A 24,823-nucleotide genomic window follows, 5' to 3' on the forward strand; every position below is an offset into this window, starting at 1 on the left:
TGACAAGAACTAGTTTTTCAGATGGTGTGCCTTTTCTATCCCAAATTGGCAGTTTTTAAACATTTCAAGTGTTCCATGTTCCAATGGAACAAAGCTTCTGACGTTTTAATGGTCACCATAGAGAGTAATAGAAATTCAAAACAAGCTTCTTCCTCCTAGCAGTTTTGTTGCTACACTCAGCCATCATCCTAATCCTAAAAGAATTATTTGTCCCAATCTGAACACTTAACCATGAATTGATGATTTCTATACCTTTGTGACTTCATCTGATATGCTATAATCCAGAAGTCTCAACAAGCTTAGATAGATGCGGAACTTGTTGAGGATTGATGGCAGCACAGCTGTGAGAAGGCTGTTCATGTGTTCCTCCATATTAGGGGGAATGAGCTCCGGCTGCAGATGAACTTGGCAATCTGACTGTGGAAATAAAGTTTACAGCATTATTTCACACATCAATTAGTAATACTAAGAAAGGTAGCAATTTCACTGTGACTAAACACCAAAACTATTAAGGGATTTTTTATTCATATTGTCTCTGAAATTGTCCTCATGCTATGTAGAGTTCTGTCTGAGAAATTAGATAACAAGAATTAATTGAAAAGTCTTTTTAATCCAATTGGTTTAGTTATCTACAAATGCAATAATATCCTAATGATTGAGGATTTTAAAAATAACCTCCAAAGTCATACACTTTAAGGTTAATTGACCTATATATGAATGTTGTTTAGATTATTTTTGTTCCTTCCGAGGTTTATGCCAAATTTTCATAGAAGAGCAATGTATTGCCCAAGTACAGTATCTAGTATGAACCACTGATGTACAGCACTGTTATCTTTGTATCCTTTCATTCTTCTTTAAGAAATTACGAAGAAGGAAGGTCAGGGAAGCTTTGCTATACCGGTAGGAGTGATCTGCCCTCTGAAGTGATAAGGACATTAATGTTGCATGGGAATTCCATCTGATGGTAACTGAAGTCATAATCCACCTTCTGCCAAGTTATCAAGTGGCCCAGTGCTTTCACATTGTGAACTCCTACAAAATGCAATAATGAAAAAAGAAAAAAAGATGGTTTATTATAGAAATATCAGATATAAAATAAAATATAGCATTTTAATTGTTAGTCTTCAATCATTCTGCCCTATGAATTAATATGTAATTGGGAACTAGGAAAAATTCTGCAAAAATGCATTTTTTGCTTGCACAATTAAGTATGTAAATGTAATATTAATCAAAGAGGAAATTATAAATTATTACAATAAATACAATAAATATTACAATGCAATATTCTTAATATGATGTTTTAGAAGTTAAAAAATTAAAAAGAGCTTCCCTCCCCCTAAAAAGCAAACCTTGTTGTTAGATCTAGGGTTGCTGGTCTGAAAGGGAAACAGCAACCTGGGTTAAATATAATTTAAAGAAGAGAGTATCTTTAGAGAAACCTTAGTAAATTGATGTTTGATTTTCTTAACTTGCTTCCAGAGTAATTTGACATCAAAGTGACCAACATAAGATTATCTTTCTAACTGGGAATGTGGCTGGGTGGTTTGCATCCATCTGAAATCCTGTTTCACTTACTTCCTTTCCCACCATGACTACGTACTGACTCAGGAAACCTGGACTACTGACAAACTGATATTAAATGGATTTTGTGCATTCTTAATTAGGGCAGAACCAGGTGTAAAACATGGAAAAGTGGAAGGAGGTCTGGAGGCTTTATTAACACTACGCTATGTGCCATATCAATATCTTCTGCACTACCTTTATCTCACCATTACCCAAATCACATAGAGTTCTAGAATTCCCAGCTTCTAATCCTTCTACAACATATATTGCCAGGTTCTGCGCAGCAGTATTTAAATCTGTCAGTTGATGATCTGTGTCACAAACCAGCTTTATTATTTAATTTATTAGTTAAGAGTGTTTTGGGCTGTGATAGATTTAATTAGCTATATATTTTATGTCTACATTTATTTAAAGTACTTATGTACCTTGTGCAATTTTTGTTTTTATAATTTTTAACTTTTTAAAAATTGCTTTGTGTCCCATTCATCTTATGCTAGCCCAGTGGTTCTCAACCTGTGGGTCGGGACCCCATTTGGGGTCGAACGACCATTTCACGGGTGTCGCCAAACAACGCAGTCTGCCATTTTCCCCCCCCTTTTCCTTAGCTGTGCTACTCCCTTTTATTCTATTGGCTTTTGAAAGCCAATAGAATAGACTCTCTTGAATAGAGTCTAATTCTATTGGCTTTCAAAAGCCAATAGGAATTGTCCAGGCTGTCTCTGCCCTGCTGAGCCCGCCAAAAGTCCCATTCTGCAAACGGTGCTGCACCAGTTGAGTAGTCCTCGACTTACGACCGGTTGAGTAGTCCTCGACTTACGACCGGTTGGGGGGGGGTCACAGCATTAAAAAGGTTGAGAACCACTGTGCTAGCCTATGACTATAATAAAATATTTGGTTGGAGTAAGACTGGAAGAACACCATCTGTTGTTACACAATTAATTTCTCTCTAAGATTATATTTAGTATTTTTATCTATCAAAGATAGTAAAATCAAACCAAAAATCAAACCAAAACATGAAACATGGCTTTTAATGAATGAGAAATAACTTTAGTTTTTCTTAAAATAATTTTTTCCCCTAATTATCTAAAATAGATTCAATAGCTGAGAACTGTATTGCAGAGAAATATAACAAGATGTACATAACTGTTCACGCTTGTAATGCCTTACTTGCTAAAGACTGAATGTTAGCCTTTAAATACATGTATGTTCCTTTAATGGTCCCTTTCGTCTAACAAAAGGAAGATTTTTTCTTATTATTTTCTTATTCTAAAAAAATAAGAATAAGAAAAGAATATACCATTCGGTGTATGTTTTTGGTTCACTGTATTTAAACAAATTAATTGTTTCAAGAACGTGTCCGTGTGCTTGCCAGAATGTAAGTTAATAATTAATAAGCTAGGGAAAGCATGCCAAAAGTAGTTTCTGGAACTTTTCCTATTACCTTTAGTATAGTATAGCCCAACAGGAAAGATAAGGGAAATTCTATGCAGTCAGGTCTGGGAGGATGTGACTAGGAGGGAGAGCTTAGAATGGAACAGTTGCCAATATTCCTAACAGCTACCCAACTGTCTATCCACAGAGATGTATTAGGGATTTTTCTTCTCGAATATTTTCCTCTGCCATGATATAATGTAGTCCATTTTTTAATTTTTGCCAGTTTTCTTTCCTATACCAAGTTTTATCTTGCTCTTCCCTGTTTTCACAAATCATGGTGAGTGACAGAGAGATGGGCATACAGTGTTCCAAGACTATTTACATAACTTCTATCCAACATTCCATTTAAATGGAAATATTAAAAATATAAAAAAGAGATAAAAGCTGTTTAAATATAGACCTTTTAATTCTTATGAGCATGAAAAGGGATCAGAATGTCCTGACTGACCAGTGACTCATGCCATGAACACCACCCAGTTGGATAATTCCTACACACATTTCATGAGACTGCTTTGAAGATGATCCAGAAACTGAAGTCAGAAGGTCTTCTCTGCAGAAGGCCTCACCTTTTAAAATGTACTTGTACCAAGAAATAACTGCTTTATTAAAATTTGATAAATTAAACTGTTTTATTTCAACATTCTTTGGGTAGGCTGTATCTTGGTTTTGGGATGTTGGATTTTCTCTTGTGGTTGATTATGATGATTTTCATTGACTTGATGTTCTGCATTGTTGTGAATTATAAGCATGGTGAATCATCAGCATTAAGACATAAGTGGAAAAGCATAAAAACAGCCTAAGAAAGGTTTAGGTCTCTGTTGATAGCAGGAGACAACTGGGAAGCAATTAATAGTTAATTCTGCACCAATAGATGGATGAAGATACCACTTTTTTAAGATAAAAAAGAGTAACTTCTTGTGAGGTAATTGATCTAAAAAAGAAGATAGGTTTTATATGCCTATACTATTATTCCTGTGAAGGTTCTGCTTTTCTGTGGTTGTAAGATAACTGGATTCCAGAAGATGAAATTGGTGTTAAATCTGCAAAGATGAAGGAAATTTTATCTGTGTATTAAATTGGGATTAGCCTATTTCCAATTAGATCAATTTATTCTCCCTAAACTCACACAATGCCCATAATAGTAACTAAGTAAGCATACTAGACCTCCATCTGATCTTATTTCTTGCTGCACTTAGTTGTTTCAAATACTTGCACTGCATATATTGTTTTGCTCCTGAGGCTTTTTTGGTTTCCCAGAAGTTTTTAATTACAGGTAAGCAGAAAGTGATTTATTGTATATAATGCATTTACAATTTTATTTAACAGTTTTATAACTGACAGTCTCAGATGACAAGCACGTATATGCTTATATAATGTAAAATAAGCAGTATCAGGGAGGCAATTCTCTTTTTGCTTCAACCATGTTTTTTTAACATTTATTTATGCAAGATATTTGAACCGAAACTGTATCTATGAATACTAACCTTTTGTGTCAAGCTGTCCTTGCTCCAACAGGGTTTCATCTATGACAAAAGAGGTACTATTGGCCAGCTGTAATATTCCACTGACTAAACGATTAGCTGTGTAGTCCTTGTGTGGGTTAAATGTTAAGCTGTTCATATTCTCTATGGTCATCTGTAGGCGATATGACTGCCCCCCCAAAAAAAAAAAAATGGCTATAATGAATATGTACCAAAGAAAGAATTAAGCTACTACATTTCACTAAAAATAACATAAGAGGTTAATGGTTAATAAAAATCAAGGAATCATGTAATTGCAGATATTCCAGCTAAAAACATCTGATTCTTCCACAAGAAATAAACTCTTTCTTTCAAAACACTTAGGTAAGTCTTGTTCCTTCCAAGGATTATAGTGCCAAATTTTCATAGGAGAGCAATGTATTGCTCAAGTACAGTATCTAGTAAACATTTTCAAAAATTAGACGTGTAATAAAATGTATGCAAATTGGCTTCAAAAGACAAAAATCTTTAAAAAATTCCATTATCCTTGAAAGCATCAAACCTATATGACATTTCCCTTAACTACACATGATATTGCTTGAAAATAATGCATTACATATATATATATGCAGAAATAATGTTTAATTACACTTTTTTCCCCTCTCGTCATTATAATTAAACATATTAGCAAATAAGCAAGGGCAGAAACTGTATCATTAAAACTAGGGCATCTATATTCTCTTGAGTGATAGAGGAATTAGAGATAAATTATCTTGTTGGGTACAGATCCATCATTCTGGATATGTCATGCAAGCAATTGTGCATTGGTGTGCATTGGTGACAAACAGGTAGGCTTATAACAGCAATTGTGGGATCAGAATTTCCACTGCAATGCAATGTGCCTGTAAAGTGTGATTGCACTACACAGCAATGGCAATCCCTCCAGTCTTGGTTGCCATTTAATTAAATCCCAGCCAGGCCAGTAGATGGGGGAGGGCATGAGGAGGTGCAAGAGAGGCATGGTGTGGGTGTGCAAAGATGTAATGAGCGTTGAGGGGGTCAGAGAGGTGTGATGAGAATGCAGTTCTGTGAGATGGAACAGTAAAGCTTGGGGAGGATACATGGGGATGGATGAGTGGTAAGGGAGGCTTGGAGAGGGTATGTGGGGATGTGTGAGCGGTTGGTGCAGTGCAAGCACTGGGAGAGGATATGTAGGTGGAGAAGGTTCACCCCAGAGACGTAAGACCCTGCTGTCTTTCCAATGACTTTCTGGGGAAACTGTTAGGAAAGGTCACAAATGGCTATTACGTGATTGCGGGCTACTTTTAAGTGCAAGACAATTGCCAGCAGTGCACCCAAATCACAATCATGTGAATGCAAAGGTGCTAGGATGGGCAGAATTCCAAGGATTGTAACCATTATACATTCAGCACCATCGTAACTTTTTTCACTGAACAAATGGTCATAAGTTGAGGACTATCAACCCTACAAAGGACTATCTGTATACAATGAATACTAGTTATTCTCTCTCTCACATACACACATACACAAACACATACACACCATTTTGAATTGTCCATTTAGGACTCAATCAGAAGTATGGTAAATTGATTAAGCTATGACTGAGCAATTTTACACATTGCATTATGACATTAACAAATGACTGAAAGACAAATTCATTACAACTTAATGTGACAGGTACTGACATGAACGAGCAGTTAAGGTACACAGCTTATAAATGTAATTCTTACTGCAGGAACAAGCTGCTGAATAATACGGTATACATGCTCTGTGAAGACACTGTTTCTTGGACAGCCACTTAAATTCAGGGCAAATTTTCCCAGAGGAAGGACATCTCTTCTTGCATAGCTAGATAACACAAAAGAAAGAAATGTAAGGTTAAGAGCAAGGACTTCTATTGCTGATCTTTGTAAACCATTTTATGCTAGGAATGCTTTTGGATAAAGAGCAATATCAATACTTTGAAAGCATACATACAGTGAAATTAGTAGAACAATTATGAACAAGCACCAACAAAGATATAGTATTTGAAGATAGTTTAAAATTGTATTAGAAATATAGTTTTGGAAATATATTCATGTCCATACTGGAAACTATTTTAAAATCTTGTGCTCCTTTCCACTGATATTTCAGGCAGCAGAGAATGTTGAAATGATTTAAAGCGTTGAATTGATTATTTTTTTAAAAGTCCACAAAAAGACCATGGGGGAATGCATTAACTGCTATTTTTAATTGTTTAATTGTCTATGGTCTCTTATCAGTTGTCTGTTAAGGCAAATACAGTGTGGATAAAATTGTTTGGTTCTGCACTGATACAGTGCACAGAAGTGATAGTTATCTCATACTTCTTGTAACAACCTGTAATTTTTGTGTGTGCAGAATTTCATACAATTAATACTTAAATACAATGGTAGTGTCTATTGGCCTTTGATCATATTCAGAAGATTACCAGCTGAAGAAAATTACCATATCTCAATTGAGTTGCTGCAAAAATAAATGTATGGATATTCATGAATTTCAACTCTTAATTGTTTATTGCATTTGCCTCTTCTCCTGGCAAATATTCTTCTTACTTCCAACATGATACTTGTGTTAGCATCTTAAGAACTGTTGATTTAGAATACTACCTTTTTGTATTGTATAGATACTAAAATGCCAACAGTAGGCACATACAAAAAATATAAAGATCCAAGAAAAAAATTAAAAAATACACCTCTTTTTTTTTTTAGGCCTTACAAGCCTACATGTTTTGATTGAATACATTCTTATTTTTATGAATGTATAAATGCCATTTAATAATTTTTCATAGTATCATTTTTTAATTTTGAGAGGGCTCTAAAATTAAAGGCCATAAAAGCCCTTCATGGCATGGGTTCAGATTATCTGAGGAACCATCTGAGTCCGATGAGATTAGTCTGTCCCACCAGCACTGGCAGAAGAAGCACGCTGCAGTCCTGGTCAATCAAGGAATTTTTCCTGGCAGAGGTCCAGAAGAGCCTTTTCTACCATGGCACCCATCCTCTTGAACACTGTGCTTCCAGAGGTGAGATCTGCACCCACTCTGTTGGTCTTTTGGTTTGAAGATTAGGCTCTGCCAACTGGTCCAGGGCCTCAATGGGGGAGTGGCATCTTGGAGGTGGTTAATGGATTAGATGTCCAATCTGTGGCCCATGGGCTGCATGCAGCCTTGGATAACTAGTGATGTAGCCCCGTAAGATCGTAAACTTTTAACATTATTATGTGATTTATATACATTAACTACATTATATATTTTATATGCACGTCAATTCCCCTTCACTCAATGTGGCCCAGACAGAGATTGGGCACCCATGGATTAGACAGACCACACGTCCTCCCTATGTGCACTTTGTTCCCTTCCTCTTCATCTTGGTCAATTTTAAATTTGTGGTGTTTATGTATTGCTTTAATATTTTATGTGATATTTTTAACTGAATCACTGTAAATCACCTAGAGTTGCCTTGGCAAGATGGGCAGCCGACATCTAGAAAGTTTTTGGTTTAATTAGAAATAAGCACACAGTTGCTTTCTAGGACAAGATTTATAACTGGCAAAATTGTCAGGAAAAGCACTGACACTTTCCTTTGTGTTTCTGTCTGGATTGAATTAAAGGAGCAGGAAGACTAAAAGAGTGATTATCAGAAGAACGTGGACTCACTGGATTACCCCAGCAAGAAGGGTGGATCCACAAAGTATATTTGATGGCGAAGGACTGAACTATGACTAGAAAGAAAAAGCCGTGCTAGAAAATATGGGAATCACAACAGAGCAGACCAGGGAGCTGGTTCTCCAAAAGAGCTGAAAAAAAAGAAATTATTTTTTCCTTCTTCCTCTTCTTCCTTCTAATTTAGAAAGATTATGAACAGGAAACTGAAGATGAAAGAAAGCTGTCTAGAAAAAGTTAACATTTTTATATTAACCATTGTTATATTAATTCCTTGTAGACAGTTTTTTTTTAACTTTCAGCTCAATGACTAAATGTAGCAGTTCTATGGATAAGAGAGTGATGCAAACTGTTAAGGAACGTCAAGGAAGCTTCCTAAATAAATATGTACGCATTTGAGATGTACTTACCTTAGTAGACATAACATTACCACATATTGGAAAAATAAACGCAAATTATTTATTTTATTTGCAGTATGAAAATTAAAATAATTTTCATTTTTAGGTTGCAGAATAATACTGTATGTTTGTCTCCATTAAATACTTTCTCCTTTTTACCTCTTCTCCCACAAGATATGTTAAACAGACAAATTTGTTACTTACACTGTGGAAATGAGATGTAATATAACATATTCAGCAGCTAAGCTGTCTCCCAAAAAGGCGTGAGTGAGGAAGCCAAGAAGCTCTGCTCTAAGTGGTGATAGTTCAGACATAAAACTAGAAACAACTAAAAGAGACAGTATAGGCAAGAATCAGAAAATACAAAGGAATTTTTCTATATAGGTAGTCCTCAACTTACAACAATTTGTTTAGTGACTGTTCAAAGTTACAACTCTGAAAAAAGTATTGTATGACTGGTTTTCAGTTATGACAACTGCAGAATCCCCATGGTCACATGATCAAAATTCAGGCGCCTAGCAGCTGGCATGTACCGTATTTTCCGGCGTATTAGACGACTGGGCGTATAAGACGACCCCCAACTTTTGAGAAGATTTTTATGGTTTAGAAAGTCATCTTATACGCCGGAAAATACGGTAGCAATGCTCGCTGGAGAAGCTTACTCTTCCTTGCTCAAAAATGTTGGGAGGGAGGGAAGGGGAAGGAAGATTGAAGGGGAAAGGAAGGAGATGGAGAAGGAAGGAGATTGGAGGGGAAAGGAGAGAGAGATTGAAGGGGAAGGGATGGAGATGGAAGGAAGGAAGATTGAAGGGGAAAGGAAGGAGATGGAGAAGGAAGAAGATTGAAGGAGAAAGGAAGGAGATGGAAAAGGAAGGAGACTGAAGGGAGAAGGAAGGAAGGAAGGAGAGATTGAAGGGGAAGGGATGGAGATGGAAGGAAGGAAGGAAGATTGGAGGGGAAAGGAAGGAAGGAAAGAAGAAAGATTGAAGGGGAAAGGGAGGAGATGGAGAAGGGATTGAAGAAGGAAGGAAGGAGAGAGAGAGAGATTGAAGGGGAAGGGATGGAAATGGAAGGAAGGAAGGAAGATTGAAGGGAAAATGAAGGAGATTGAAGGCGAAACGAAGGAGATGGACAAGGAAGGAGATTGAAGGGAAAGAAAGGAAGGAAGGAGAGACAGATTGAAGGGGGGAGGCGCTGCCAAAGATGCACAAGCAGCTCCGTACAATTGCCCGGGGGGGGGGGAGGCTCTGGCAGAGAGCTTGGTGGAGAGCCAAGCGGCGGCACATCCGGGGCCTCGGAAGCTGCGCGGAGGATCTGTGCGCCTTGGAGCCACTGGCCACCCTCTCACACCCGCCAAGGGATGGAGAAGGAAAGAGATTGAAGGGGAGAGGCGCTGCCAAGGACGCACAAGCAGCTCCACACAATTGCCCGGGGAGGGGGGGAGGCTCTGGCGGAGAACCTGGTGGAGAGCCAAGCGGCGGCACATCCGGGGCCTTGGACGCGCCTTGGAGCCGCCGGCCGCTCTCTCACACTTGCCAAGGGATGGAGATGGAAGGAAGGAAGGAAGATTGAAGGGGAAAGGAAGGAGATGGACAAGGAAGGAGATTGAAGGGGAAAGGAAGGAAGGAAGGAAGGAAGGAAGGAAGGAAGGAAGGAAGGAAGGAAGGAAGGAAGGAAGGAAGGAAGGAAGGGAAGATTGAAGGGGGGAGGCGCTGCCAAGGACGCACAAGCAGCTCTGCACAATTGCCCGGGAGGGGGGGAGGTTCTGGCGGAGAGCCTGGTGGAGAGCCAAGCGACGGCACATCTGGGGCCGCGGAAGCTGCGCGGAGGATCTGCACGCCTCAGAGCTGCCGGCTGCACTCTCACACCCGCCAACCTGGAGCCCCCCATCCTCATCCTGGCACCTCTTGCCCTCTCCCAGCCACCCCCCGGGACCTGCCCGCCCCTCCAGCCTCCTGAGCACCATCGCAGCGGTGGGGTCGCGGGAGCCCCTTTCCATGCCGCGCAGCCCATCGCATGCGAGAGGAGCACGGCCGGAGCGCTAGCTCCCGCTTGGAAGGCAACGCTTCTCCTCTCCTGGCCCGGCTGGCCTCCGACGCACATGCGGGTATTTTCCAGCGTATAAGACGACCCCCAACTTTTGAGAAGATTTTCATGGTTTAGAAAGTCGTCTTATACGCCGGAAAATACGGTATGTATGACAATTCCACTGCCCTGGGGCCATGTGATCATTGTGTGTAATCTTCCCAGCTGGCATACAACAAAGTCAATGGGGTAAGCCAGATTCACTTAACCATATGAGTCACTTAACAACTGTAGTGATTCATTGAATAACTGGTACAAAAAATCTGGGGCTCCATTGTGCTGGTTAAGTCTACCTGTACTGTGCAAATAGCCCTCAACTTATGACTGGTTGCTTAATGACCATTTGAATGACAATGAACCTCTCCAAAGCTATATACAACCTGCTTTGATGGTTGCCTCTTCTGTAATCATGTGATCACATTTTTTGGGCACTTGACAACTGGATCTTTTACCGAAAAAGATTGCTGTCAATCCTATTTGCAATTCATTTTCCTTGAATTCTAAAAGCAATTTGGATTCTTGTAATAAATTATTACTATATTTAAAAATAAACTGCTAATTTTAGCTAAGAATTTTATAGTAAAACATTAATAAAATGGCATGGACATTAACAAACGTTTGTTTAGATTTAAAATTATAGAGATCAATAATGATATCAATCTAGCTATGGACACATTATAAACATACATTAATACCACCTGTACATTTCATCTGCCTCTCTTCATTATGTAAAACTGCAAAATACATCAACTCATCTACTATTATTAAAGAAGTCAGTGGCCGTTTTACACTGTGACAAACTTATGGCACGCATGAATTTAAAAATACTGATTTAGCAAATGTGTTTGTGAAACATTTCAACAGTCTTTTAATGATGTCATTAAAATGCATAGGTTTAGACACTAAATCCAAATTTTAAAATATAAACTCTTATAAAAAGGCAACAGAAATACAAAATTCTTAAACGGTATTCACATATGGTATTCACTTTATATTTGCCATGAAAGAGAAAATAAAAAGTCTATGACATATCAATTTTTTTCTTATGGACCTCCCTGACTCAAAGGAGGAGAAAAATGGCTTATACAACATTTAGTAATGTACCTTTATGCTTAAATATTAAGGATGCTAAGAACAAACTGACCTTTTTGTGTATAAATAAATAGAAACAATAAAACCCAATACAGCAGGGGTATCAAACTCGCAATATCAGGTGACGTGTCACGATTTTTTTTCCACTGACAGCAATGGGGTGGGCGCAGTTTCGGCATGACGCACCGGCCTGCGGCTGGCAGTTTGACACCCCCGCAATACAGGCATTAAATAGTAACAAGATAATCTTCTCTAAATAGCTGAAATACTTACAGCTCTTGCTTTCTTCCTCATTAAGGCAAGCAGGCAACAATGGATTTATGTGCTGAAGTTTCTGTGCCAGAATTACATGGATTCTGGGAACTAATGATGCTGGAGGACTATGAACTCTCTGTTCCTCCACAGTATCCATACAATCCATAGACTCCACTAGAGAGGAGGAATTCTCCCTAAAATATAAAAGTAGCTCTATTTAGGTCCATTTAATCTCTAAAAATTGCTCGCAAATTTTTTTCCTATCAAAGAAAAAGGTACTTTATTTAAATATAAAATGTCAGTATGATAAAGAGTATAAATTAAGTTCTTGAATTTATTTCATACTTTTGCAGCAATCAAAGTAAACTCCTCAGTTATATCTTTTAAAAATGCTCCCGAATATAAAGAACTGATAGCACCTTTTTATTGTTTATATGGTACAATGAAATAAGTACTGTTTAGAATTGGGACAAATACAGATGTCTAAAATTTAGTTATAGATTCAAAACTATATAGAAGCAATTTGTGGGCTAGCATTATTCTCCCCCCCCCCCCAAAAAGAAAAGAAGTATTATTTTTCAGTTTTTCTGAAACACACTGACAAAGAAGAAAATTAAATGTTGCTGCTAATGTTTTACAGAAACTTTACAAATTACCTATTATTTATGGACCAAATATGTGAATTTCTTCAGTCACAATGATGGCAAACTTGCATTTTATCATCACTAAAATGTTACCTTTCTTCATTGTTCAGCATGTTCAGGACAGGATCGACAGACAAAATCCCATACACCTCAAGAATATCATTGACTTTGAAACTGTCCCCATTTTCATATATCTGCCACAAACAGAATATGTTTAAGAGGCGAAATTGCAGTAAGACAATATGAAGTACTGTAAAAGCAATAGCTACTTGAACATACTAATAAATTATAGTTTACTATTACGGGAGAAGGTTTGTATCATAACTGTCTCTCAAAACTGTCTGCTTCAATAAAAAAAGTTGTAGCTGCGTTCAAATCTAACAATATGCAGTGGCTCAATATACCCTTCAGTGATGGGCTTTGGGCAACTATCAGACTATTTTTACATCAATAAAGATTGAAGCAATGTGATATATAATTTAATATAGGTAGTCCTCAACTTACGACCACAATTTAGCCCAGAATTTCCATTGCTGTGTCAAACAGTTAAGTGAATTTTGCTCCATTTTATGACCTTTCTTGCCACAATTAAGTGAATCACTGCAACTATTCAGTTAATAAGTTCATCTGTTAAGTGAATCCAGCTTCCGCATTGACTTTGCTTGTCAGAAGGTCACAAAAGGTGATACCAGGATGCCATCATAAATATGAAGACATCATAAATATGAGTCAGTTGCCAAAGGTCTGAATTTTGATCATGTGGCCATGGGGATGCTGCAACGGTTGTAAGTGTGAAAAACAGCCATTAGTCCTTTTTTTCAGTGCCATTGTAACTTGGAACGGTCACTAAATGAACTATTGTAAGTCGAGGACTACCTGTATATTGTACATGGCTTTGGTTCATGTACCAATTCTAAATGCAAATGACAACAAATCTCCACACTTCTAACGCATGTCAAAGTGATTCTGTTTCAGGTACTGCTCAAGACATTACCTTCACAAGACATGCAGGGCCCTTTTCTTCTGGGAGTGGAAAATTCAGATCTAGCGGAGATGAACAGTTTAAAGAAATCATCTGATGCCTTGCAGAAGCTTCTGTTTCTAATCGCTTTGGCTCTCCACTCCCTTGGATATCAGGCACATTTCCTAGAATTAAAAAAAAAACAACCAAGTTTTCACTACCTTAAAACTCATAATTTAAGATTAAAATTTATTGCTGCTTTTTGAAAAAAAAAATGTACAACATGCTGGATCAAAAGTGCATGTTGCAAAAACTAGAGTTTAGATTCCTTTCAGAATAGTAATTCCTCAAAAGTATTTTAATTTACAAAAGGGGTATAAAGTTCTAGATCAGGGGTGTCAAAACTGCCGGCCCGTGGGCTGGAGGCGTCATCCAGAAGCCACACCGACCCCACTGCCGGCAATGGCAAAACTGTCCCGATATGTTGTGCGACATCACGTGAGGTTGCGAGTTTGACATGTCTGTTCTAGATCAAACCAAGCAAATGAGTACTCTCTTCAGAACACTATGAAATGGAAATGACTAGAAACAAAGAAGAGGGAAGCCATTATTTTATTTGTTTCTTACACTTTTTCTCTCTCCCTGACCTCAACATCTGGCATCAGTGGACTAAAGTGCTTATTTCCGGACCCTATATATGAAGTGTTTTTAAAAGTATGTTAGAACTACAAAAATATAGAGGACTCTGCAAATGGCTGATCTAACTTGCAATTTTTTTTCCAATAACTGCGAGCCAAATAAAGAGAATCATGAAGTTCACAACCCTCTTCATTATTTTTTTTGCTGCATCTAGCATTCAGTTATATATTGTCCTATTTATTTTCATGGCTAACAATGTATCATCGCTACATGAGTTTGCTCTTCTTATAAACCAGAATCATCCTTGATTTTCAAGAGTATAGTAGTTGCAAATACTGCTCTGTAAATCATGTATCTGTAGCTACAAATTGATCTATGGGTAACACATCAAGAACTTCAGACCAATGGTACATTCAGAGTGTTGCTCTTTTTGCAACTATCACTGAACTCATCTAATTATTTCAAAAATGAGATAATGATATATGAGATCATATTCTAAAAATATTCTAAGTCAGGGCTTTTCAACCTTTTCACCCATTGTACCACTTTTAGGATATGGCAATATCTGAGTACCATCAGTTGCCTAGCAAGGTGTCAAAAACTGGATGACAAAAAAAAGTGATAAAGTACAGGTAGTCCTCGACTTACAACAGTTCGCTTAATGACTGTTCAAAGTTACAATGGTACTGAAAAAATTGCCCCCCAAGCCACAGCCGAGCAAGACACCTGCCTGCCCACCTGTTGGTGCTCTCCCTCCTGTCCGAGGTTTTCATTGTTGTGAGCATTTCTGTTGAGGATTGGGAGAAGGGGTGGGGGTGGGGTGTGTTTGGTTTTTATTCCCCCCGTCTGCTGGGTGGTTGCAGCAGGTTTTGGTCACTTCACATGACTCTGGGACACTGTGACCGTCATAAATTTGAATCAGTTGCCAAGCATCACAAGACCCTGGAGATGCTGCAACATTCCAGCTGATCGGCGCTTCTTTTGGGCTCAGCAGAAGTGCCAGGATCAGTGCTGCTTTCCAGCTGATTAGTGCTTCTTCAGGGCTCAGCAGAAGCACCAGGTTCAGTGCTGAGCTCCAGCTGGAACTTGGCGCTGATCCTGGCGCTTTCACTGAGCCCTGACAGCCCCGAAAAAGCGCCAATTAGCTGGAAAGCGGCACTGATCCTGGCGCTTCCGCTGAGCCCTGATAGCCCTGCAGCTCCAGCCATCTCTCGCTCAGGCTTGGGCAGTACTGCCACTGGTTCAGCTCATTCCCTTCCCCTGCTACCACTTTTCTAGGATGGTCGCGTACCACCTGCCAGGTGCCAATGTACCACAGGTGGTACCCGTACCACTGATTGAAAAGCCCTGTTCTAAGTCATCAAGGCATATATCACTTCAGTGCAAATGGATACACCACAATATTAATTATGAATAATAAGTGACTTTCAGGAGAAAGACAACATTATCTCAGCTGATACCCATATGCTGCTCTCTCTGTTTTGATGGATGCAACTCCATGTCTTCATCATCCTCATAACTCCTCTTATGGCGACTTGGTGTGTATGATGTTGATGGACAAACTCGAGCTTGACTTGCACTATTATAAGCGTAGGTTTTAAGTTAAGGACATTATCAATGAATAAACTTATCTGGAAATTTAATTAAACATTTAATTTAAAATTAAGGCAATGCTATTCTTTCCCAAAGTGAAGGAAAAGATAATAGCATTTTGTAAGTTTAACATATAACTACATCATGTAATGTTTCATAATCTTATAGAATTTTAAATAGTTTTGTAGAAATATTGAAGAATGAATGTAAACAAATTAAATAAGAATACTATACAAATGCTAGCAGACTATATGGCAATAAGGAAGGAGCATGATTTGGCTTACAGCAGCAGGTCATTCATTTGTAAATGTTATTGTATTTACATATTTATTTATTTAACTCCCTTTTGGCAACCCTATAATCCCTTAATTCGGCGTATGGCTGCCTATCTTAATATCTAACCGGGAGAAAAAAGCAATGCAGAAAATAATGCTGCACTACAAAAATTTCATATTAGAAAAGTAATTAAAAAGTTGCTAAATTGCTTAACACATGCTATTTCTCTATAAATTATCTCATTTCCTCCTTATTACAATTCTTTATCACTTGACATAGAGAAATATCTCGCTATCACAATCAGCTTGGAAGAGATGTTCTCTGTCTCAACTCATACACATGATCCAAACAAAAATAAAAACCTGTCCCCAAATATGCTTCCTTTATTGTCAAGGATTCAGAAAATTCCGATTCTGCTACAGTTAAAAAAAGCTCTTTAAAAAGTTACTTTTATTAACTTCTTCAAATAGCCATTTTGTTCAGCATCTATAGCATTGACTCCATTGCTGATGGAGTCAAAATACAAATTCAGAAGTTCAAACTCTGATCTATCTACATCTACAAATATCAATGTTTACAGGGAATGATTTTCTCTGTAATACTCTGTGGAAGCAAACAATGCAGAAGCAGGATAGAAGTAGTAGTCTGCTTGCTATTGAAGTATACCATAGATAACCAAGAAAATAAATGAATGGATCATGGAACAAGTCAATCCAGAATTCTCACCTGAGATGATAATAATGCTCAAATGATTATATTTTGGATCTATGATGAAAAGACTTAGCTTCCCCAAGACCTATGGTGGGAAATCTGGAGGAGAAGTGTTCAACCAGAAGCAAGGTGGCTGGATTTAATTACAACAGCAATGGTTGCATTACTGGAAGACATGAAGGATCAGGATGGGAATAGAGGAAGTCCATCTCAGTGGTCATTACAAGTTGATACAACTTGATGGCATATAATCAATCAACCAATCAATACTTTTCTATTAAGTATTAAAGGGCTTGCACTATTATCACTAGTTTTTTTTATAGTTTTTATATATGAATACATAATATTATAATCTACAAAGGATATTTCTTTTACCCATGCTGATTCTCCTGGCACTGGAACACAGTAAAAAGTCTGTCTATCTGCAGTCACAATTTGTTTAGGATTTAAATCTATTTCTTGATGAGGCTCGAAGAAGAAGTATTATACTTCATTAGCATGCTATAAAAATAAAAAAGTGTAAAATTGTTATAAAAATGAAATACATGTGATTTTTTTTAAAGGGAAGTAATCTTAAAATAAATTTATAATTAGTGTGCTAGAAGGCAATATCGGTATTTATTCTAAGGAATTACAAGGAATGAACTCTAATCTCTGTGGATCAAAAGTTCTAGTAACAACTTTTTTGACTTACATAAAATAATGAAAGCTGATTCTGGTTTTTTAAATATTAACAATAGTACAGTGCTAGTTTGAACTTTATCATTTGAAGCATGACATTTCCTTGTTGGCAATATTGTATTCAAGTAGAAGCACTAGTGAAAATGTATGGAACCAAATTTAAATTAAATCCCAGTCTACACAATATTTATTAATATAATCAATAATAATCAATTCATTTTCCAAATGTTTTAATGTCATCATTGCAGCACCAAATATCTATATGTAAGTGATATAAGCATATTAATTGCCAGGTGTGACCCCAAAACAAGTTTTACAAGAAACTATATGGAAGAGATCCCAGAACACTCCTAGCAACGGAAGTAGAATATATAGTATGTTTGGAAAGAGGAGAAACAGAACATCCCCTAAAAGGGCAATAATTGGCATAGAGACCTTCTGCACAGGAATACCGGTACATTATAAAATGTATTTATTTACTACAACTTGTATGCTGCCTCCGTCTTAGTTATCCAATCTCAAATGTTCCAAGCATTGTTACAATGACAAAGCTAAAAATACACATTCATACTCCTTAATAGTTCATTTGTGTTTGCCTTAGCATAAGTCTACTTCATGACTTTGATAAAGATGAACTTTTCTTATGAAAGCAAAAATATAATATAAAATTATTTTTGTGGAAACAGACTAACATTGTGCAGTTTCTCAAGTGTAGACCCAGACAATACTTTTGAGTGAAAAGGGAAAATATTAGAATGTGTGAAGGGCTAGTACTTTTAAAAACCAGTGACACTGGCATTATTGCCTTGTACATTCAAAATAGAATAGAGGCACATATTCTGAAAATATGTGAAAATTTAGGAAAAAATACATCACTTTTGTCACTGATTCAATAAATTAAGTGAGGATATATTAGTGCAAATGAATGTTCAATTATATTAATTAAAAAAGAAGCACTAGAGAAGGATGTGGGAGGTACATTCCCTTCTATTGTATTCTATTCTACTCATTAAAAACAAACTATATTTTGATGCTCTGTGATTTATTACGACAAAAACTTGTATCTGTCTCCATTTATTGATTGCTTATAGTATTAATTTCAGAAGCTTTAAGGCAAAAATCAATTAACACAATTGTATCTAAAAACCCCAATGCACCACCATTTGGGCTTGCATGAGAAAAAAAAAAAATCTCTAAATGTCTTTCTGAAAAGCCACATTTTTCCAGTTCTCCAAAAATTTATCCATAGAAAGATAAAATAGAAAGAAAATGATAAATATTATAGTAACTTAACTGCATTGCCATAATTTCTGTAGCTGGACTTACCCCACATTCTGCTACATCTCTGTATTTTCCAAAATGCATAACCTGTTAAAAACATAAAATCACTGTTGTATTCTATACAATTTCTTACTATGTTCATTTTGGGGAGATTTGGGGGATTTTTTTAAATAGTTACTGTTACTTCCTCACAATTATCTTTTCTATGAACATAGTGGTTCTACTCTTGTCAAGCTCAATATTTTCTTTATAAAGTTTCATTCTGGAAAAGCTAAGGATTGAGTCATAATATTTTATTGGTTCCAGACAAAGCATCTGTTCCCTCCAAATATATGAGCAAAAATGCTAAGGAACTATTATCCGACATGGATTGTTGGTATTTCACTTAAGAATACACATAGAAAAACCTTAAGATTTCCTTTATTTCATGTGATACTCTTACAAAAGAGGTACTAGCAAGTCCTATGTCATGTGGAATAAAAGGGAAATGGACAAACATTTGTTAGGCAAGATCAAACTTAACTTGGAGGGAGGCCACAGCACAAATATAGTAGTCCTGGAATTGGTTTGATAAGAATTTGAGGGTTTGGATTTTGTTTTGTTCCTGTTTTATACTACTATTTTTTTTCACCCTAAGCATCAATTTATGTAAAATTATTCTCAATTTTCCACAATTATATCAAGAGGAATAAGAACCACGAAAGAAACAACATGGTTGGGTATGAATATAGGAAATCAGAACCACAGTGAAGAAATTAACTTACACGTGATTTACTAACTGTGTCAACAGTTTCATAAACGTTCATATAAAATTCAGGATCAAACATATCTTGAACCATACAGCGAAATTTTATTAAGCTATTTGGCTTCAGATAATGTAGGGGGACATCATTCAATGATGGTATCTGTAAAACAAAATTCAATAATTATCAGCTTCAGGAGGTAAACAGAATTGTGTATCTTTATTTTCAATATTATTAATTTAATTATATTTTAATTTATGTAAGTCTGAAGATCTAATACACAGAAAGGCTGATAGAATTTACATTGATTTTATAAACATTTTCTTAGTAATCACTGAAATATGATTTAATTCAATCATGCATATTTCAGATTTAGTTAATTGACTAAATGTACTCTATCCATTCCATTTTTTTGAATGCAACGATTTTCTAATGAGCCAAAATTCAATTTTCTGAATGTGTAAGTTTAATTTGTTCATCTCTTGAAGTCAGGACTGAATTACTAAAAATGTACTGTAGATGTTTGTATATTCCATGCCTCTTTGTTATTCTTTTTCCTTATTCAAATTAAAATATAATTTTTATCATAAAAATATGATAATATATTCTATAGTCAAATATGCATCATCTTTAGGTTAGGGAAATTACTAAATAAACACTAACTGAAATTATACTATCACACACTATTGAATGTGCAGGAAATTTGCTCAGAATCAAAAATGTAAAGACTGTACATTTAGAGATCCTATATCCCAGTGATGGCGAACCTTTTAGGGAATGAGTGCCCAAACTGCAACCCAAAACCCACTTATGCAGCGTCGAGTGCTGGCTGGGTGTGGCCCATTGGGTGGGTGTGGCTATGGTGGTAACGGCAGACTGGATGGGCTAAAAAGTTCAATCAATCAATTCCAACTTTGTAAGATCTTTTTTTCCCCACGAGAAGCTGAAATTGACGGATTGAACCTTTTTTTTTTTTTTGCACACGGCGGCAGAAGCCTAAAGCGAAAAGGTTTTATAAAACCCAGCTGAAGGCCTAGGACTGGGGCGACGGCATGTGTGCCCACAGAGAGGGCTCTGAGTGCCGCTTCTGGCATCCGTGCCATAGGTTCGCCACCACTGCTATATCCAATGCCAATAACAATGTCCTGTTTTATTTCTGCACTAATATCCTTAACCAAAAACTCAATTTATTTTATAATTCCTTTTAGCTCTACTGTATGCATTCAATGCCATGTTAGCAAAGTTGCCTAAAGATTCTGAAACTCATCATCAAATAATTTAAGTTCTGATAACTAAACATAGTCTTACCCAGTTAGTTGCATTATTTTCTTTTAGTTTCTCTTTGAAGTATTCCGTTACTTTCTTCTCCCATTCAGGGTTTAGACTATTCTGAGCTAAACAAGACATAAATCAAATCACAATATTTAGTTTGTGAAAACTTAATAGTCTATAAATGTAAAATGTAGCAAAGTACATTTAAAATTTTACTTTGCAAACACAGTATTATTCAATAATTAATGATCAAATAACATTTTAGGTTTTTTTCTAAAGCAAAAAGAAATTTAAAAAGCAAAATCTTCCTGGACTAAATAATTTTGATATGTGCAGGATTATCTGCAATTCTGACTTTTTCAGATAACAAATATAGGTTAATAAAGGTTATAAGTAGTGTGTTGCAAAGTTGCACAAAGCATTTAAAACAGATACTTCCAAACCATGTTTGCATAAATATCTTCTTCCTGTTTCAAATACAGACACACACAATTATGATAATTAACAGTTTACCCCAAAGCAGTAACAATAATCTAGGAATGAAAATCAAAATCAAGTCTCTGACAGATACTTGCTGGAATGTTTTGTTTTTAACAGGAGCATCCAAATCTAGTTCTGGATTCCAAGAGCCAATCATAGTTGTCAGCCAATTCAAGGATCAGTTTTTCATATACAGAAGCTGGATAACAGACAGGTGCTTGCAACAAGGGATCATGGGTCAGGGTGCTCCTTAAATCAAATTGCAGCCTGTAACCAATTAAGAGATTTATCCCCTTGCTTGGCAAGGAGCCTAAAAGAACATTTCTCTGTGTTCCCTTTTCTACTCGCCTGTTGTAGGAGCTATGACATTCTCAACTGATCGTTCCAGTTGCCCAGGTAGTGCTTGTTTTTTTGACCAGAACTTGTATGATTCTGAGGCTGACATTCTACAGGTTCAGCTTAAACAGCTTATTCAGAATTAGATTCAGATTCTGAACCCTGGGCCTGGGCCCTAAAATTGAGGAACCTTTACTTAAAGCATTAAAGCAGACATATTTTTAGAAGACTAAAAGTGGAGCCAATGACTGCAGTAGAATGAAGAGCTGGTAAGTAGACTGGCTTTTCATAATTCTACAAATGAGAAGGCTTGGGATTGCCCATAAGTGCTCAAGACAATTTCTCTTTACAAGGCAACTACATGAGAATAGTTTATGGCAGGTTTAGAGCTCTGGGAAATGAGGGGATAGCCATTTTGCTCAAACCATCTTGCTTATTTTAGCTATTAGGAACCTTTGAATCAAAAAATCAGGTGAGTTTCCTTCAATGCTTAGTGAAAAAAATTTGAAATACAGGTAGTTCTTGACTTACAACAGTTCATTTAATGGCCGTTCAAAGTTACAACAGCACTGAAAAAAGTGACTTATGACCATTTTCACAAAACTATTGACACATGATCAAATGCTTGGCAACTGACTCATATTTATGATGTTTGCCGTGCCTTGGGGTCATGTGATCAGCTTCTACAACCTTCTGACAAGCAAAGTCAATGGGGAAACCAGATTCATTTAACAACCGTGTTATTAACTTAGCAACTGCAGTGATTTAACTTAACAACTGTGGCAAGAAATGGGGCAAAATTCACTTAACAAGTGTTTCACTTAGCAACAGAAATTTTGGGCTCAATTGTGGGTGTAAGTCAAGGACTACCCTGTACAAGTTTAAGCTGCAGGGTTTATTTTTAAATAAACAGCAAAAGGTTCATAAAAACTTTGATTTTGGAAAGTTACAAACAGTCTAAGACAGTGATGGTGAACCTTTTAGAGACCGAGTGTCCAAAAACAGCCCTCACCCCACCCCCCACCTGCCCGCCGGGCCACTCACCACCTCTAGGGCCCACTGCAGATTGCTCAGGCAGCCCAGCAGCGCTATGGCAGTTACACCCTCTGCCCGCGTCCCGCAGCATCAACTGTGCGGGATGGGGCATGAGGACAGAGTCTTGTCTACACTTCCTGGCTGCCATGTCCTTGGCTGTCCTGCTCCGTGTAGGCCACGCTCGGGGGTGACTCTCCTCCAGGGGGGCTGCTGGTGAGGAGGGGGTCGTGGGGGGAGGCAAGGCTGGGGAAACAGCACGTGTGCCCACAGAGAGGGCTCCAAATGACGCCTCTGGCATGTGTGCCATAGGTTCGCCACCACTGGTCTAAGAGTCCAAATGTATTTGAAATAAGATTTTGGAATTAATTATAAAAATGCTTCTTGTGGCAAAATGCTTTAAAAAAAAGGAACATGATAGGATGAAACTTTGAAGGTTGGGCACTATAAGGAACCAGAAGGAACTAAAGATTACAGTTAAAATATATATACTTAAATTTGACTTATAAGAATGAAGCAAAACATTTTAACATTGAACAAACTGAAGATATTTTTGAACAATGGACCAGAAGTTAATTTTAAGAGTGTCTGCCTCCATTGATTGTGCTTAAAAGATTTTATGGTAAAGAAACAAGTTTTACCTGACAAGAATGAGATTGATCTGAAAGTGGATTTAAAAATGACCAGCTATCAGAATTATGAAAAAGATGCAATACTGAATTAAAAAAAAGAAACTGGGCGATGCCTTAATAATTAAAAGGGATATACAAAAAATAAACCAAGAGACTCACCTGAATAATTTTCCTACATTGAATTTACAAAATAGATTTGTTAAAATTATGAAGAATTTTGTGAGAAGGGACAAAGAAAAAATGAAAAGAAATGAAGTTCTAGGTCACAATTTGAAGGGACTAAAGATCCAGACTATTAAAAGTAAAAGGAAGTAATATATTATTTGTAAAACATAATGCAGCTGTTAGCTTTGATTTTTAACATATAACTACTTTCCTAGTAATAGAAATGTCAGGTTCTGTGCAGGATTAACAATGTCACAAATCATGGTATTGATAAAAATTAAAATAAAATTATAAAAAGTCAGTTTAGACGATGGTAATTTACTATAGTTTCCCCCCCTATTCTAACAGTACAGTATTTAGCATAAATCTTTAAACCATTATAGAAACTGTAGAAAATCTATGTTTACTGTTTTTAACTACTATGTTCCAGGTCCCAGCTATAATATCTGTTTTATATTAATGGATAATGACTCTTAGCAAACATTCAAAGTGAGTACAGAATATGGTAATTCCAAAAAGAAATAGGTCCGTGTACATTCTATATTATCCACTCTAATGAATCCGTATTTCAGAAATAATTACTTTACAGTATAAGCTTTGTTTCTCTTATACATTATTTTGAGATTTAAAACTTTATAGATAAAAAAAATAAGTTAAATGTATTGCAACTTGTTTTAGAGATTTCTGATCTCAAGCTTTCATCTCAGTAGTGGGAGATACATGCCAATTTCATCTCAGTAGTGGGAGATCCATGTTAAGGTACACAGTCTTGACTGAATTGTTACTGAAGTGGCCCACTACGTAAGTAGTAAACGTTCTGTGGCTGTTACATCCAGATAGGTAGTTATTGGTATACATAGAATACCTTTGTACCTATCCTTGCCAATTCTAGCTTCAGCATCTTAAATATGAGCCAGCAGCATGTAGCAGTGCAATCAATCCTAGGTTGTGTAAGCAGAGGGATAGAATCAAGATCATGTGAAATATTAGTACTTAGTAAGACCACACCTGGAATACTGAATCCAGTTTTGGTTACGATATTATAAAAAGATGTTGAGATTCTGGAAAGAGTCCAGAGAAGAGCAATAAAGATGATTAAGAGCCTGGAGACTAAAACATATTAAGAAGGGTTGTAGGAATTGGATATAGCTAGTCTAGTGAAAAGAAGGACTAGGTGTGACATGATAACACCTTTCAATATTTGAGGGGCTGCTACAAAGAAGAGAGGATCAACCTATTTTCCAAAGCACCAGAATGCACGACATGAAACAACGGGTGGAAACTAATCAAGGATAGAAGCAACTGAGAACCAAGGAGAAATTTCCCAATAGTGAGAACGGCTTGCCTTCAGAAGTTGTGGGTGCTCCATCACTGGAGGCTTTGAAGA

The 24,823-nt window shown here is 36.9% G+C and overlaps 1 protein-coding gene across 2 annotated transcripts in view; it reads right to left on the bottom strand.

Moving 5' to 3' along the window:
- Positions 1–24,823, bottom strand: part of LOC120300483 (minichromosome maintenance complex binding protein) — a 32,075-nt gene that overhangs the window by 3,949 nt on the left and 3,303 nt on the right. Inside the window, exons 2-14 of one of the 2 annotated variants that reach the window (XM_039327818.1) lie at positions 20,828–20,913; positions 19,541–19,681; positions 18,822–18,863; positions 17,181–17,282; positions 15,695–15,824; positions 13,629–13,780; positions 12,728–12,828; positions 12,009–12,184; positions 8,763–8,886; positions 6,209–6,326; positions 4,482–4,647; positions 899–1,032; positions 253–417 (exon numbers count right to left, since the gene is read on the bottom strand). In XM_039327818.1, coding sequence (XP_039183752.1) covers positions 253–417; positions 899–1,032; positions 4,482–4,647; positions 6,209–6,326; positions 8,763–8,886; positions 12,009–12,184; positions 12,728–12,828; positions 13,629–13,780; positions 15,695–15,824; positions 17,181–17,282; positions 18,822–18,863; positions 19,541–19,681; positions 20,828–20,913 — 1,637 coding nt within the window. Of the gene's footprint in view, positions 1–252; positions 418–898; positions 1,033–4,481; positions 4,657–6,208; positions 6,327–8,762; positions 8,887–12,008; positions 12,185–12,727; positions 12,829–13,628; positions 13,781–15,694; positions 15,825–17,180; positions 17,283–18,821; positions 18,864–19,540; positions 19,682–20,827; positions 20,914–24,823 lie in introns of both variants that reach the window. The other variant, XM_039327005.1, reaches the window with a different exon arrangement.

This window comes from Crotalus tigris, unplaced genomic scaffold (assembly GCF_016545835.1).
Source record: "Crotalus tigris isolate CLP2741 ecotype Arizona unplaced genomic scaffold, ASM1654583v1 scf7180000017536.10889498, whole genome shotgun sequence".
NCBI lineage: Eukaryota > Metazoa > Chordata > Lepidosauria > Squamata > Viperidae > Crotalus > Crotalus tigris.